This window comes from Anopheles darlingi, chromosome 2 (assembly GCF_943734745.1).
Source record: "Anopheles darlingi chromosome 2, idAnoDarlMG_H_01, whole genome shotgun sequence".
NCBI lineage: Eukaryota > Metazoa > Arthropoda > Insecta > Diptera > Culicidae > Anopheles > Anopheles darlingi.
Genome location: NC_064874.1, coordinates 55138105 through 55155604, shown reverse-complemented (window position 1 = coordinate 55155604; position 17500 = coordinate 55138105). Strand labels below are relative to the sequence as shown.

General features: G+C 43.6%; 3 protein-coding genes across 10 annotated transcripts in view; 1 reads left to right on the top strand and 2 right to left on the bottom strand.

Annotated features, from left to right (window-relative positions):
- Positions 1–701, bottom strand: part of LOC125948753 (GMP synthase [glutamine-hydrolyzing]) — a 5594-nt gene extending 4893 nt beyond the window's left edge. For 2 of the 4 annotated variants that reach the window (XM_049675102.1, XM_049675100.1), the window contains exon 1: positions 422–701. The gene's annotated coding sequence lies outside the window, so the exon portion shown is untranslated. The other 2 variants (XM_049675101.1, XM_049675103.1) reach the window with 2 other exon arrangements.
- A 286-nt stretch (positions 702–987) lies between these two features.
- LOC125948757 (5'-deoxynucleotidase HDDC2) lies at positions 988–2251 on the top strand. Its single transcript, XM_049675112.1, has 5 exons — positions 988–1225; positions 1283–1340; positions 1409–1547; positions 1617–1771; positions 1839–2251. The coding sequence occupies exons 2-5, from the start codon at positions 1299–1301 to the stop codon at positions 2085–2087; spliced, it is 585 nt and encodes a 194-aa protein (XP_049531069.1). The 5' UTR covers positions 988–1225; positions 1283–1298; the 3' UTR covers positions 2088–2251.
- Positions 2252–5412: 3161 nt separating this feature from the next.
- The window catches only part of LOC125948756 (arylalkylamine N-acetyltransferase 1-like), a 15466-nt gene continuing 3378 nt past the window's right edge, over positions 5413–17500 (bottom strand). The window contains exons 1-5 of one of the 5 annotated variants that reach the window (XM_049675106.1): positions 8266–8657; positions 7257–7554; positions 6849–7019; positions 6324–6476; positions 5413–6227 (exon numbers count right to left, since the gene is read on the bottom strand). In XM_049675106.1, coding sequence (XP_049531063.1) covers positions 5811–6227; positions 6324–6476; positions 6849–7019; positions 7257–7361 — 846 coding nt within the window. In that variant the 5' untranslated portion in view covers positions 7362–7554; positions 8266–8657 and the 3' untranslated portion in view covers positions 5413–5810. Of the gene's footprint in view, positions 6228–6323; positions 6477–6848; positions 7020–7256; positions 7555–8265; positions 8658–17500 lie in introns of those variants that run through there. The other 4 variants (XM_049675107.1, XM_049675108.1, XM_049675109.1 and 1 more) reach the window with 4 other exon arrangements.

Below are 17500 nucleotides of genomic sequence, written 5' to 3'. Positions count from 1 at the left end.
GCGAGACCAGATAGGACACTAGGCAGGAAGCGGACGAACCGCTCCGCCGCTCACAAAAGGACACAATCGTCGGACGACTCAGGCTGGACGCCAGCGAGGCAAATACTATTCCTAGTGCACCTGGGAGTTTTCCGGATATTTGCACGGTATTCAACCAATACGCATCACACCGATAATGATTAACCACAAGCACTTAACCGCGCGGCCAAGGGAAAAGGTTTTTTCACAAGCTGTCAATTCGCACCCATCGCGTTTCGCGTTTTCTCGGTGAGTGTGAACTTTTCTCGGAAAAGCCTATGTGTATGTGTGTGTTTGCGTGTGCGTGCGTGCGTGAGGAGCCTTTGCTAAATCCGTATCGTTTGTAGTTTCGAAAACACCACACTCGCTAATTTCACAGATCACTCCAAGGCCGGCAATTTACCTTTCCGGGGAAAAACGCGGAGAAACAGCAAATTTCCAGGCGCGATTTATGCTAGCCACGTTTATTAATCGCCCAGCCGAACCCAAACGTCAAACGTCAAAAGACGTCTCTTCTTCTTCTTTTTTTGGGAGGTCGCCGAGTAGGCCGCTTCCTGGCCCCGCAAACTGCTATGAATCTCCGCTATCTCTGTTATCTCTGCTATCTCAGAAACCGGCTACTAAGGCCATATGTTCTAAATTTCAGTGTAAAGTTTGCCACACATGGCTCTTGCGGTAGCCGCGGCGTTTCTCGAAATCACAGATTGGCCGCATCGGAAAGGTATGTGGAGTAGCTGTCAAAATAAGTTGTGGCGTAATTGCGGTGTAATTATTTCGGTTATTTTTTGGATTCTCATGAAGTTCCACACGAACTGTTTAGCGTTGTTTAGTTAAAAATTAAAAGATGCTGTTTTAAGATTTATACATTAATCGATTCCACACCGATTCCGCCACTAGCCTGCTTGTTGCGGTGACTGCGGCGGCCGCGGTGTGAACGTGCACAGCTGTAGCAGCCGCATCGGCCGCATCCTGTGTGCGGCAGGCTTTAAAAACCGAACCGGTTACACCGGTGAAGTGCTCTACCGATTCGGTTTGTTGTGATTTTCCAGGAACACCATGAAATTTCCTCGAGATTTTCTTCTTTTCCCGTTTTATTGTATAACTACAAGATAGGATAGTAGGAATATCTGGCGCTGCTGGTCAGTAATCAACTCAGGACTAAAATAACACTTCCGAGGACCGGGGCAGCAGTTTTGCTCAAACAAAGGTAATGCGGAGAAGGCTGTTGTACTGAGCGGAGAAACTAATCGTCTCATTTTTGCAGTATTTAGTAACTCAAAATGAATTACATCAAATTTATGGAAGTGGTAGGCAATGTTAAGGTAGGATTTCGACGTCCTTACATGCAAGCAAGCAGCTGTACATGTATATTCTCTTGTCCATTTTACAGCACCTGAAGCGAACAGGGTGGGTTATTCGAAAAGTAAAAGACTGTGAAACCGTTTCTAGTCACATGTACCGTATGGCAATGATGTCATTTTTCCTCGAAGATAGCCACGGATTGGATCGTACCCGCGTGATGGAAATGTGTAACTTGCCGCATTCAACGCATTGAATGAGCTATAAATTACTTTCAGCTGTATTCAACTTTCTTTCAGCTTTGGTTCACGATTTGGCGGAGGGCATCGTAGGGGACATAACACCCTACTGTGGTGTTTCACGGGAGGAGAAGCTACTACGTGAATTTTCTGCCATGACTGAAATAGCAAATTTGCTTGGCCCCAACAAGGATAAAATGATGGCTTTATTTAATGTAGGTTGCTCGGAGTCGTTGTTGGAGAGTAATTCATGTGGAACCATTTTTCATTTTATGCCCAAAGGAATACGAAGAAGGCAAAACTCCCGAAGCCAAATTCGTCAAGGATCTCGACCGACTAGATATGGTGATGCAGGCTTTTGAGTATGAGAAACGGGATAGCTGTCCTCTGCAGTTGCAAGAATTTTTCGACTCTACAGAAAACAAATTTTCGCACCCGCTTATCGTTGACATAGTGAATGCCATAAAAGACGAACGATCTAAACAGGCCGAGTTTTCCGATGCATCCAATAGTAAAATGGCAGGGAAGTGATCATGAGCGGAAAAGCAGCGAGTATAAATTATGTTAAATTATTCTTTATATGATTATACGCCTTTATTCGTTGACGGTGCGATTTAAAGAGAAGAAACAATAAAAACCTTTGGTCTTTAAACTTTGGTCACTTCATGCCGAACTATATATCTAAATCCATCGTCATAGTGCATCACTGGCGAATGACGAATGGTTGCTGCCGCAAAGTCCGTGGGTAAATGTGCAAACAAGGGTATATTCCTCGGAGATCACGCCAACCTTGAATCTTTGAGGACCTACAAATAAACAATTACGTTCCTGTGATAAGCAGCAGTTCTGAAACCCACTTTACCATTAACGTGTTCTTATACATCTCTCGGATGCAGGCTTGTATAGTGCTATTTCAGTTACAGAAACCGGTCTGTCTAGTGACGCACAAGAGGTGCGATTTAATTTGACTGAAGAAGTAACTCACTTGCATTCGATGGAGGATGGTATGAGGAAGTGTATCGATGTGATTGATCGATGAAATGCTTTAAAAGCACTCGGATTACATCAAGGGACGGGTAGGCTTAGCGCCATCAATTATGATTGGTATGATCAGATCGCACGCTTTGTGATACATGTATACTTTTTCTTGCGGAGCAATTGAAGAATACCGAAATTTATCATTTTGATTCTTAATAACGCTTCGTTTATAGCAATCGTTTGTATGCAATTCAGAGAGATACCCTTAAACTTATCTGGGAGTGGTTATCTTCTCCCGTCAAACGAGAATTATTCGATTGCTGTGGTATGTTATAAGCAGGCCATGCCAGAAAATTGGTATGCGGATTGAATTTATCCCATACTCAAGGTATGGGTAAACTCGCACAACTGATTCTCAACCATCAACCTGTAATCACCGAGGGTCCTAGTGGGTGGTCTGATATACATCAAGAGGAGATTGCAACGGATAGTAGTTGCATCTGCTAGCGAGGCTTGTATGCAAAGACAAACAGGCGACCGGTTCTGCCCTGTTTTTAAGATTGACGTGAAGAACGCCATCGGAATGGAGTGAGGTACCCGATTTCTCGGTAACTATTCCGACAATCCTGCTGTCCTCCTGCTGTACATCACTTAATCAGGTTTACACGAAGTGCAGCTTAAGGCTGCCATTCCCTAAGGATTTGTTCTAGGGCCAGCATTCTGGAACGTAATGTTTGATGTGCTGCTGTGGCTGAGGCTGCCAAGACATAGGGCCATTGACCATTTAATAATGATATATTCCGGATGGTTAGTGATCAGTCTCTGAAAAAGATGCAAGCTAATGCAGATCAATCGAAGCAGTAGAATCTAGGATCGGTCAAGATTAGTAGTCAAGTGGTTTGGTAATAGTAAACGATCAAGTATCTCGATGTGATGGCCACACTTTTTTGGGCAGCGTGGGTGGGAGAATGATGCGTTCGAACGGTAGACGTGCCGCCTAATCTCCGTCATTGAATGCTAGACAACAGATGGTTTTAGGGAGATAAATTTAACTCAGTTCCTCAAGGGAACATTAGGGCCGAAGTGCGCAATGATCAATTCAGAATGTTTATAAAAAAATTGGAAGTAAATGAACTTAATATATAGATAATACGACAGGCGTAGATGGTCAGAGTAAGTAGGATTGATCGAAATTTCAAATTTCTTCAGAATTAAAATTTTTAAACTATCGTTTTTGTCTTAATATTCTCTATTTGCAAAAATTACCTCATCACAGACTTCATTTGTATGAAGGATTATCCTACAAGACATTAACCATCGCAACCTATGTAAAAAAAGCACAAGCCGTAAAATATACTGATTATTGTAACAGAAGTAACTCTCTTTAAAGGAAGGATCCTTTATTGTGTCAAGTGATAAGTTCCTTTGCCTTGATCATTACTAGAACCCTTGGTCGATGGTTGAATGTTTGTGGAATCAATATTGAAAGCCCATATTTTTGCTCATTGCCAGTTGTGAGAAATTGTTAGTTCATGTTTATAGTGAATATTCGACAATTCATTGGCAGAACGAAATCGTTCGTGGCATCTGTAAGACTCCTATTTTATGTGCCTTCTTTCTTGGTGGCTTCTTGCTTGGTAGGACAAGGTTAGGATGAAGCTGATGTCGCGAGGACCCAGCCATCCCTTGACAACAGATCATTTAAGATCCTTTGTTTTCTAGTGAGAGTTCTTTGGCACTGCTGTCACATTGCGGGTCAGCTGAAAACAGGAATACTGCAAATGGACTACAATGGAGAACCAAACAGATAGGTTTAATGAACCAACCCATTAAATAATAGCCTCACACTGTTCCGAGGACCTTCCACAGGTTCGTACGATTTAGTACTCCCTCTGTTCGTTAAACGAAAAAACAAGTCTATTTACAGCTCTCCTTACTTCAACGAAACATCAGTTGTTTCAATCTACTGATTACACAAGAATTTCATGCCGTGTCCTGTTGAACCGGTTGGTCCCACGACACAATAAAACATAAAAATAAACGCTCTGACGAGTGGTCTTGGCCTTCTGAAGAAAATTCTTTGATCAATCGCGATCAAGCGCCTTTGTCCTTCATTTCAGAATTCCAATTCCTTCGTAACCAACCTTTATGCCGCTGTGCCATCAGAAACTAGTTACAAGGCTTTTGCACACCCTATTTATTCATACGAAAAACCAAAGAAGACTTTACGGACTGGACTGCAGTACGCCATTCTCATCACTTGTCCGGTCCACCGAAGCCGGCAGAGTTTAATGAGCTACGCATGAGGGGAATCGTCCTGCAAAGCGTATCTGTGTATTGTGTGCGCTCCTTCATTGTCTCCTCCTTATATGCTGTTCTAAATATCCCTCAGAGAATTCTCTTCTCGAATGATGGCATTCCCTGATTGCTTTTACGTAAACCAAAAGGACATTGCTGTCCTTTACAGACTATGAATTGTATGGAGTTTCCATGTTGCATGTCACTGGATGTCTACCTGTTTTAGTGTTAAAATTTCCATGTCCGATTTTGGGGACACACATGGGGCTTTTGTAGAAGTGGAGGATTACTTATGAAAAAGTAATGGTAGAACAGGTTCATCTCTTCATCATTCAGCAGAATTTCTTTATCGTGGTACGGAACCAGGAACAATTCTTCTTGGTGGTCATTCATTGGCGTTTTTCCATCCTCAAACATAACATCAGTTTATCTTAATTCATTACTGTCGGTACACTTTTATATCATTTATGCAACAGAGTAGGAAATAAGCAGCCAACTATTAGGATATTTATTTTGTTTTATTTTTTTCAATGGTGTTTACTACAATCTTCGGATGTATCGCATATATTGAATACCAGCGTGTAAGTAAACGGTTCTAATATATTTTGTTTCACAAAATCAGTTTACTATAAGCGACAACATTGTTGCAAATATCTTTTCACGTCAACCGTACTGGTGTGCTTTAGCCAATTAAACACTATGATGATTAAATGCGTTACATTTAATACACAAGCATTATCACAATATTCTTTTGTTCAGGTTGTTGTGTGTTCTCAAATCAGCAAACATTTCGCCCAATACCTGTTAATGACGGTCGAAACATACGTCTTATGTTTCCCTCATGAACGGCTTCAAGCATACGAGAAATGAAAAACGATTCAAGACTCTGTAGAGTGTTGAAGTCTTAGTAGTGAATGGAGGAGACATTCTGGCCCTTATTTGCCGAATGGCGAACAAATCAGGATCCGGTGAAACAACCTATTGAACGTCCACACGTTTTGTCAGAATTCTTACCGCAACATGCGGCTTTTCTGGCTCAAAAACCTGCTCTCCGTTTACGCGATAGTCAGCGTATGGCAAGCGATACACTTCTGCAAAGTCCATCTTTTCCATGACACGCGCTGAGAAATGACTGGTGCAGAGTACGTGTATCAACTTGATATCATTCTGTGTCGCGTACTCGATTGTACGATCGGTCAGCATTCCTGCAATACCCATGCCACGATATCGGGTGTCGACCGAAATGATTTTACAATCGAGAAACCGATCAATATCCGGGTAGATCTCAAATATATCGAAATTCTCGTCCACATGGTCCATCAAGGCCATAATTTTACGAAATTTGGGATGGGCACATTTGTCGGCCAGTTTCGTCGGAGGTTCATCCCCGGGTTGCTATATGATTGAGAAAGAGATGCAAAATGAAACTAGGGTTAGAATCTGCTCAAAATATCGTCGAATCAAGAGTATAAGCCTTAAAACAGAACCTACCGGCTTCTTGATGGTACCATTTAAAATCACTCCCACAATTTCTCCTTTGGAATTGACGGCTTTGTAGGATGATTGTTCACCAAGGCTCTTGGTACAGTATCTTTCAAGCTCCTTGCATTCACCTAGCTTCACGAACGTATTGAGGGGTTCGTCCTGCAGAAATGAAAGGAGAAAGGGACAGAAACATTATGTTAACCATTATGCATTGATATTTCCATGCGCATCACGCTGGAAACTCGTTATGTACATGGAAACTTGTTATGAACAAAGGAAAATGATTGTGGCGGCTAGCCAGTGTACACTGGCAAGCGGCATAATACTGGCTTAGTCGCGGGATGGGATGGTGCATAAGTTGATACAAATTTATGTTTTATTCATCACTTGTTCGTGATTATGCCGTCACTTAGAGCCAAGTGTTGGGGTTGGTGATTTGTTATGAGGTATTATTCGAACACTCTAGCGAATCCGATGTAGTAAAATCGGAATAGTTGAAATTATTGGAAGAATATTAGTATATAAACGTACTTTGAAAAAGAATCTTTTAAGCAAATCCAGAACGTCCTCGGTGTCTGATTCGGTGATAACCGAAATCGACAACTCTCGGTCGACTTGGGGCAAGGTCTCCTTCTGCATTTCCTCGCAGACCAAGGAGACTTTTGACGCCATACGCCCACCTTGGGTGAGTAGGTTCGATAGCTGTAAGTAGAGAGCAAAAAAGGGGGAAAATTACAACAAAAATAATTATGAATTTTGGTGCTCTTTAGCATCGTTGGTCACAAATGAGCACTTTAAGAGGGAGAATTAGCACAACAAGAATTCCAAAACAAAGGTTCGTAAGTGTTTTTTTACGTTTTTGACGAAAGCATACATTATGTGCGACAATTTTGTTATAGAACATTTTAACGATGAAGAGAAAAAAATAATAATACTTGCCATCAGACATGTTTCATCCAGTAGGTGAGGATCATGAGTGGATGGAACGGTGATGCTGCTGATCGACGAAAGATGATCGACGTGATTTTGTATCTCAACTTTCATTTTGATTGATTGAGTAGATGACCAATGTTACGGACAAATGTATGTGAATGGGTTTTTTTTTTCGTGCACAAGAGATACGATCTCAGGACGATGAACCACCAACAATTAAAAGAAGTATTCTATGATTATGCAAGTGAACGGTTCGGAAAAAATATGTTCTTCAGAAGATCTTATTATAAATGAACGATTTTACCTGAAATGAAATGAAACATAAAAGAAAAAATAATGCAAATCAACCTAAAAATATTAAAAAGCAGTAATGGTAACTGTCTTTGCCCAAACAGTTTTAGTTGTTAGGTTAAGAACAACATGTTGGCCACAAAATTGGATTTAAGAACATTATATTTCAGCAACGAAAAATGTTTTAGTACAGTTTTCTTTCAATCAAAGAGACTAACTTTGCTATTTAATGGGCCTTTAGTCTTGATGTTTGTTTGCCCAGCCTGCAATATTTGCATAACAATGCAAAAATAAAGCTGCAGCTTTAATCACAACCAATCCAGCAAAGCGATCAGTATGCACTAGTGCATCACAATTAGTTCGATTTCAATCGTCTCGTTCACCATATGCATTGGAGCGTTCATTCCTGGCATCTAATTCCAGGGTGCTACAACGTGAGCTCTTCCATTAGGTAATGCTATTGTGTGGCATGAAAATTACTTGGGCCACTAAACTTCTAGCAAACAAACCCAACACCTGCTGCACCTGTGTCGCATTTACGCGGCAACTTTGCTCGCACGTGTCTTTCTTAAAAGCCTTCATCAATATGCAAAACATGAGAGCAACTAATAGACCCAAATAGTGTCTCGCAGCGTTAGTTAAGCCAACAATGGAGCTATAGGATTGGTAAAAATGGTAGACTTTATGAAAACAAATCTCGTCCCTTCCTCGTCCCATTACGTACACATTACACAGCCACCAACGAACATACACGATTAGAATATCACAAAGGTAGAACAACTTGAAGCTCTTCTTTCACTCCTTTAGCTCGGTGCCAATTTGTTCGCCAAAGCCTCAGCCGTCTCCAGTCGGCGAGTCCTGCTCGAACAAACTCTGCCACTCGATGCACTACCGCAATACACCAACCACGATGACTGTTGTCACCGAATACTTTTCAGTTGGAGGATAATTCCAACTTGGAGGACACGCGACTACCACTTTTAATTTTAGGTTCGGTTAGGTTTCGAAACGGGTGTAACTACTGCCGTGAGCAAAAACACAATGATCGTGGAATTTCGCGTCCCTCGCCAAATTGCAGTGAACACTGTCAGGAGTAGCGATGCAATGAGCTTTCATTAGAATCGCGCTCATATTTATACTGCACTACACCTCGCACACGAATGCGTTTCTTCTAGCCGCGAAAGCTTCTACTAGTTGCCCGAGTGAGGCCGGTTGCAGCTACACCTATCCCATCGATTGGACGACGCCGAGAATCCGTATCACTGTGTGCGGAACCGCGGTTTTGAAAGTATACGATTGCTCCCCCTCCCCACAACCGATCAACGCCCGATCGGTCCATGCTACAGCAGCACTCAGGAGCACTCAGAACAGGACAGTGTAAAATCTAGGATATGGTAAGACAAAACAATAACCTCCCTGCCGTTTATCCCTGCCCTGTTAATATACCGATCGCGGGTATCTTTCGCACCAATAATGGGCACGGAGACTATTGAAACTCTATTTTCCGTTCATTATGGTGCTGAAATGAATTTCAATAATCCTCAATAATCATTCGCAAATTCACCAATTAATGTAAATAGTTTGATATTTGTAGACGTAAAATTGTGTTAAACCGAGCGCGCAGTAGATTATTGTAGAACGCACTGTTAAATCTAGCTATAATTCTTCATAGAAGAATTTTTTACTTCTGCTTCCCTTCATTACCTGTTACCGATTATCTGTTACCACATTGTCTGGACCGTATATTCAATGGCTGGTCAGTATCATGTTGCTCCCTTCAACCTTTTTGAATCCTGTTTCCTATAGCGTTCTAAATATTTGAAAGGTTTCTTAAATAGCACCAAGCTTGAAATCATATCTCGGTTTCCTTCCTGTGTACCTAACCGCATGTGCTTGACTATCTGCATATCATTTTCGGGTGGATCATAATGTGAGGCGTTAATTAATTGTTAAAGCTAGTATTGAAATTGCATATTTAAAACAAAAATCCCGTTTATCATCGTTTTCTGTTGATCTAAAAATGAATATAAAGTTTTCAAGGTATTTCCTCGGATCGCATGCATCCATCAGAACTCGTTTATGAGAATGAATGTCTTATGGTGCAGCTCTCAAAGTTCTGCCCGACGACACACTATTTTTAAACCACCTTTAAAGCCTTGAGCGTTTTAAAATGGACCTGGCATAGTCCAGGCATCCGAGCGCAAGGTGCTGTCGCACCCAGCGCTCTATTCATCCATTCACTGCCGGATGTGTCGTATATTTTGCTGCGGCACCATGTGTCGGGTGTCTTTTCTCTTCATGTTATCCAGCTGGTGCTACTAGTTTGAAACCATGTGGTATAATTATTGTTTTTAGTAAAATAAACATCAATCACTCTATTGGTCTTCAATTTCGTTAATGATGAGAACTGACAGTCAAACATCGGGTTGGTCGGAATATCGTGTAACAGCGAATCGGTGATCCGAACTGACACTATGTCGCAGCACTGGGTTGAGTGTGCAGTGTCCAATTGAAACGTAGCAGACGGCACCCGCACTCAGTCTAGGATTGATGGACGGACCTAGTCTCTGACACCAACAGACCAAACCGCATCATCCCACCTTGGCAAGGTTTGGCGGTTGTTCGACGATCAAAATGGTGGCGAGCCGCGCCTAGGGATAGGGTTTTGTGTCAACTTTTCTAAAAATACACAATCCCCAATGGGTTCTACGCCAAAATCGACCACCTTCCAGCTGCTATCTGTGGGCGCGTATTTATAGAACCTACGAACAACGACGAGTAGCCAAATAGAGCACTAGAATGGATAGTTTCATTCTGATAGGCGACCAACCTTATACTGAACGCCACTCATCATGTTCGACCGATGGACGGAGTACATGGTGTTGCTGCACTTCTAAACTCTTTTGTGATTTTAGATGCAGTCTACTCAAAGGTCTGTCCCCGAGGGACAATGACCTCAAAAACAACATCATCGATTTGAATGTAATCCGAGCGCTACGGTTTTGTAAAATACTAGTGCATATAATTTATAAACTAAAAAGGCAATAAAAAATGTTTTCTAAACTAACCTTGATCTCATAGGCTTATGAAAATTTATTTATATAAATATGTGTTTCTAACCAAAATGTGTTTCTAACTAACCAGCTACATCATGGTATGTGTTCGTTTACTGTTTGATTTACTGTTTAACTATGCATTAATTCCGGTATCAATATAATTTAGATTAAATTGATTCTTAAGAAATTCGTCAATGCATCACTCCATACATTCAATACACTTCAGACTAAATTCAACGTTGCAAAGCATCTCACATACTTCAGGCTTAGTGCTTGTTGGAAGCATCATGGATATCTGATTAATTTCAAGGCGCAGACCACTATCAAGTATCAAGCTGTTGAGATGTTATATTTAGATCAAAGGGAAATCCACTCCATCGCCTTCCTGTGTGGACCGCTGGACACGCAATTTGGCATTGAAACGTAGACAATCGACGGGCAAGGCGCACCAGACGACACTGCCGGTTAACCGCGTCATACGGTTCACGACCAGATGCTGAATCCCTTTTAAATACATATTGTTGCTGCCAAATGCGGTATCCTATCTCGCTCCTGTCTTCGAGCGGGACCAAAGAGAGGAACGTAAGTAATTGAATCAGACTGCGGCTTTTCATTAATTATCTCTGTCGCAGCTCAATGCCAGCAGACAGGTGTTGCTCGTCTATAGACGACGTTTTCTATAGGATGGGGTTTTGAAATAAATTTATTATCCGTTTTGGGGACATAAATTAATTCCCTGTGGGATTAGCGCGTTCAAAGGCTTACAGCCTCTGGGTGCGCGTCCTTCCGTACGCGAACGGAAAGGGTAGCGTGTTCCAGCAGTTCGTGAGCCACGCGACCAAACCGCTGACCTAGGCTTGTGATCTACTCCTGTTCACGATTTAATTTATGCACCGAGTACCGACAATATGAGTGTGAGAGGGCCCGGCGCATTTGCATACAGTCGTGATTAGCCTTACGTTATTGACGATACTACTGAGGTGCGGATGATAAGGGAACTGAAATGTGTAGTACATGTAAAGTCAATATTATTCTGCGCTGCAAGCTAAATGATAAATTTAGCCCATTTTATGTGCTTTGTAGAATGGTCATTAAGTTATGGAAATAATTCATATATCAACAATTTGAACGTTTGTTAATACTTAGAATGAATCTGTTTTAGATATTGGCATTCTATTTCTCACAAGATACGTATTTTCCCTCTAAAGTTTTAGTCCAAATAATCCAATGAAAAATAATAGAAAAACAAATGGTAATAAAAAGTTAGTTTATGTCCGTCCTTGCACAAAAAACTAAACGGATTCTAATGCACGATAGAACATGAAACCAACAAAATAGTACACCCAAAGCGGATCGCCGGCCGGATCTGAAATATCCGCTGGCGAGAAATCGTTCATGGAACTGAATTATAATTATTATAATGATTAGGTAAAAGGTGAGTGGCGTTGGGAAGGGGGGCGGGGGGTTAGGGATTGAAATCGTGATCCAAAAGAACCGAAAGTGGATTTTAATAATCATTTAACGATCAGAGCGAAAAGTTCCTCATTCACTTCATAGGATAAACAAACTGCACGCAGGTTAGTCAGTCATCGTCTGGTACATACAGTACATGAGGTCATATTGATCCGTCACTTGTGAGGATTGTGAGAGGAAACGTTCAATCACCATACCATCTGTGACACTCTAGTTAGGTTTATCGGACCGTGAAGGGGGCGATTATTTTCCTCGGGAAGCGGAACGCTGGTCACTCGGACCTGGTGCTGGTCTGGCACGTTTTGTCAGGTTTGCCAGGAAGTTGGCTAGGCATTGACAGGTGCTTCGACCAGGAAATCATGCGCTCTCCCATGTCCTTTGCCACAATTAACCTCTATTGGTCGCACGATAGCCCAGATCGGTAGCAGTAAACCCACTGCTGCACTGGTGCACCGGGACACTGGCATACAATAGAACAAAAACAAAAAATGCTTCCATTATCGTGCCGGTATGCAGCACGTTCAGTAAATCCTCGACATTTCACAAGTTTGCTCAGCCGCCTTGTGCCTTGTCTTAATCTTGCCGAGACCTCCAATCACGCTTCTGACGGGTTCTGGGACGATGAACACGCGCGCTCGCGATGTTGGAAGAAGGGCGATTGTCAGAGCAAAGAGTACCATAAACGAACGGAAACGTTCTGGCGGCAGCGCCACGCGCCACGCGCCAACACTTTTCTCATAGAACGCCTTTTTTTATTGCGTCCCCAACGGTGCGTTTCATGTTTTTTTTTGTTGTTATTGTGTTTTGCTGTTCTCCAACACTGACGAACGGCAGGTACGCGTGGCCCACAACTGCCTCCCCCTAATTAGTAACGCAGAGACATTGATAAAAACGAGCAAAAAGTTGAACGAACAAGCTGGAGCTGGAAATTATCCACCGACCATGATCGGTGGTGGGATTATCTTTCGGAAGTTTGATCTCCGGTTACCTGAAAGGATTCGCATCGTGGACCGAATATGCATGTTCGGGGGGAGGGGGACAGCCGAAATTGATCGGGCAAAAAATCTCGATAACAATGTAGAGAAGTGGCAACGGCAAAATTGCTCGTTCGTACGCTGACCGACAACCTGTTGCGGTGGCACGCGCCACTTTGAGAGCATGTGAGCAATGTACGCGACACTGAAATGCCTTTCGCGCGTGCGCGATCCTAGAATGGCTTACACAGCCTCGTACACCACCTTTGCGTGGCAACTCTGGCTGTGGAGCAGCGAAGGGGGCGGGTAGCGCATATTAACGCAGGTCGGCGGCACTGGTAGTGGTTAACTGATTTTTTGTAGTCAGTTTGACACCCGGCAACAGCTGGGCCTCGCCTCCCAGCCCTCCCACCTTGGTACCCGGTGCGCGATCGTGCAATTGATCGTGATCGCGTGATTATTTATGGGCAATTAAAGTAATTTTTTAATTCCTCGCGAGAGTTCCACCGCGGACACCACCGGACGATGATTGTCTCTGGGCTCTAGTGTTGGTGGCGAGAGTTGATTTTAAACACTAAAAGTAAAGCAGCAGAAGGAGCAGTAGTAGGCTGCGATCATGCGGGAAGCGCGTTTGATCAATATTTACATTAGCACTCAAGGAGCACAGGGAAGGATGGCATTTTGCTCAGCATCGATGACCAATCATTTATGCTGACAGCTGCGCTGCTAAACAGAAATTATACTCGTGGCACGCGACACCCTTAAACCACCGCTCGGTGCCGCCGCTCGATTACGGCTTCCGTTCCGATCCTACCCCTCGCCGTACGTATCATATCCGTATCATATGCTACGCAGGCGTTTAAATTAATATTAATTTTATGGCCCCTAGCAAAGGCAAAAGCTTGCTCATGTTGATCGTGGGCATGGAATAGGATGAAATGCATCGGTGGCCATAACCTGTAGCCAGATTTGTGACCATTTGCTGCCATTTGCAGCCATATCTGAAATGCAAACAATCGATCCCGCATTATATCTAGCGCCCCATTGTAGTTAACCTAGCTCAAGGAACGGGTAACATCTAATTACGTGCTTAATTTCAGCCCATTTTATGTGGCCACCCGGTTTTCGTGACGGTTTGGATCCGATAAAACAGAGTGCCCCGGTGCGGGCCCCCGGGTTGTGTGTGACTTTGACCCTTCGCGGGATGGTGGTCAATCATCCATTTCCGTGTTTCAGGGTTGGGAAGGGGATCGGGGGTGGAAGGGGGAACACTGAACGGTGAGCGGGCTGGCTGGCTGGCTGGCTTATCGCCCGGCCATACACCACGGCCGATTGAGCACAGGTGTCCCTCACACGTTGGTGCATACACCAAACCGAGCAAACGGGCCGCGTATCCCCTATCCCCATTGACACACCGGATCGCATCGCCCGCGCTCAGCTGCAGCGAAGGTTAATCGTGGTCGTAGACTGCAATCTTGCAGTCGCAACCAGTCCCTCCCCGGTCTAACCGTCTGCCCGGGGTACCGGTTGTTGTTGTGGCATGGCGAGCCGGTACGACAATGCTTAATTTTCGCCATTTGCCTAACGGCGCCAGCGAAGCGGAAGGTGGTGGTGGTGGTGGTGGTTTGGTCCGTTTCCTACGAGGCTTATCAATCGAAACCTTCGTTCGTCGATCAGCCACTTTGCTGGGCTATCACGCGGCAAACAGAGTGCATGACGACGAAAACGACAACGACGACGACGACGACGACGACGACGGTAGTGTCGATATTGGCTGATTGATGTGCTTGAGCGTATCGAATGTGCTAATATGGCCAGTCGCACGAAACCATCGCCCCAGCGTACGATCGTTGCTCACTGTTAGTCGGAGAAACTGATCTGATGCGGAGTTAGTGTTTCCACTGTCCGTTATCGTTATCGTTTGGGGGTAAATTGGGTCTTTGGGGGTAAATTGGGTAAACGCAAATACAGGGCAAGGACAACAAGGAGGACATTACTAAGCCTAATAGAACCAATGCTAGAACCCGCATCGCCCGATACCGATTAACACAAAACAGTCAATTTGTTTATTGTTTCGTGATCTGCAAACATTTATTTATCGCCATGCTCGAACAGCAGACCAGTCGTATCGTAGTCGTAGGTCAAATCACATCTAATGCTTTGCTGCGATGCGTTATTGCAAATCCACTCGTAGGGCATGCTCATTCTCGTTCTCGATCTGATTACAGCTTACCGGCCCCCCTTGGCACCGGCATCGATCCCAACGATTGGCTTGAAAAAGGGCTTTGATAGCAAACCGATTTCACACGGCGCACCTACGATCGTCGCCATCGTCGTTGCCGTCGTTTGCGGATCGAGAAGGCAGAAGGTCAGGGTTTCGGCGATAAACTGTTGTTTTCCGTGCAGCTACCGAGGGTCACAGCGCCACAGCCACTACCGATCGTGGAGACTTGGAACACGACATACGACGGGTGTACGAAGACGGTAGCTTTGTCAGCCGGGTGCTCTGGCATCCCCGCATCGGTATCCACTGGTGACCAGCGTGACAGACGGCGTAATTTATAGCATAATCGACCCACTGTCCATTACGTTTCCCAGTGCCATGTTATGGACTCTAGTTCTAATTGTAATGCTAATAAATGGCCTCTCCGCGCTAGAGACACGATCTACCACCATCTGGCCCAACGCGAGGCTCTAAGCTCGGCCACGACACACGGCTCCTATTTCCATGCTTCGAAAAATCTGCAACTCCTGCACCCTGGTTTGGTTCATCGTTGGCGCCACGCGCTGCTGCTTAAAACAAGATCGATGTCACTATTTACATCGAATTTACGAATACGCCTGCTGAAATGTAATAAATAACGGGCGTTGCACAGAAAAAGAAAACAGCTTGGAAATTATTGCAATCTATATGCTAATCTTGATCAATCCGATTGCATAATTGTCTTGGCAGCAGCCCATTTGTCAGAAAGCGTTTCTTTTACGTTCAGTTCGAATTTGGAGGAACTGTAGTGTAGGCCGCGGTCTGATGGACCGGTTCGAGTTCATGTTTTGAGTTCAATGTCATGGACTCTTTTTTTATTGTTCGCAATATTTGACGATTTCCAAGTGATGATTTGTCATTTGTCAACCTTAGTAGCGGTGCCTTTAACAAGCTTGTAGGCGTTCAGCCAGTGATTTGCAAGCAATTATTCCTTCACGTTGTTAATGTGGGTCATCTTCATTAGTGTTTGGTTTTTTTTATACAAATAATTCAGGAATTAGGAGTGGGATAGTAAAGGAATTAGGAGTGGGAACTAATTTATTGACGATATTAAAATGGCCTAGAAGCGCATTGAATTAGAATATCTTGGAAGCTAGTCAAACACCTCTCACTTACGTAAAGCATTAAAACGCGTGACTACTTTAACCCTCATCTATTGGTGGTCAGCAATGTGTTAATTGGTTTTGTTTGGCGTTCACAGACTTGTGTGTGCCTGGCACATTTTTGAACAAGACTTATTGTACGATAATGAATTGTAGTCTCTCATAAGGGTTCCTAATAGATCAACAATGAAATTACTTTTTAACAAATAGGTTTAAATGTGGGAACGTTCGTGAACTCGAAACCCTTAACCATTAGGACACTTAGGGGGTTTATAGACAATAGTTTTTTTTTCTTTGTTTTGGCCTTAGTAACAAAAATTCTCCTATCCTGCGCCTCAGTCAAAATGGGTGACAGCTGTATTAGCTGGTAGGATGAAGTTCATATTCGAGACGTTTTGTGTGCTAGTTTGTTATCTGGTGCTGTTATCACTTGTCAGCCCTAAAGTCCAATTAAACCTATGATGCTCTTTGGATGAGCATAGCATGGCCAAACCAGACTTTGTTGTGCGCTTATCTGCGGGCCCATTGAAATCATTAGCGAAGCGAGTTACGGTTCACAATTTAGAGTAATTACCGTGCGTTTGCTTAGCGTTTTTTTTAAGCAAATCCTAGAAGACCTTATGCACCAGTTGTAAGGAATTTTAGTATGCTAGACCATAATACTCGAACAACCTTATTACGTAATCGTTTGATTCCCTCCGCAATGATTTGAAATTGGATTTCCAGCGTCCCTTTTTAACCGTGGTAGCAGGTGTGCGCTGATGGCCAAGCTCTAACAGGATATGCGGTGATGGGGCTGTGTGATGAGCAGAAAGCCGAACATAGGTTTCGTGTATGTAGCCACGCTCGGTGTGGCTCTTTCCTTTCGTCTCTCCTCCTACGGCGATGGGTTATGTCGCATCCTCGGAAAGCAGTTGCTGAACACTGAAGCGCTACATAATCCGCGCCGAAAGCGAGCTTCGTGAGAAACGAGCAAAAGAAACTGTGGTTTGCGAAAGTTATTTCGCGAAAAAGGATGACAACCGGTCCCCCGTTGGTAACACTTTCCGGCATCTAGTATCACCCAATCTGGTTATGTACTAGGAGCTAT

Coding starts and splice junctions, on each gene's coding strand:
- LOC125948757 (XM_049675112.1), top strand. CDS start 1,299: ATGAATTACATCAAATTTATGGAAGTGGTAGGCAATGTTAAG. Junction 1,341..1,408: donor AAGTGGTAGGCAATGTTAAG/GTAGGATTTCGA, acceptor TCCATTTTACAG/CACCTGAAGCGAACAGGGTG. Junction 1,772..1,838: donor AAATGATGGCTTTATTTAAT/GTAGGTTGCTCG, acceptor TTATGCCCAAAG/GAATACGAAGAAGGCAAAAC.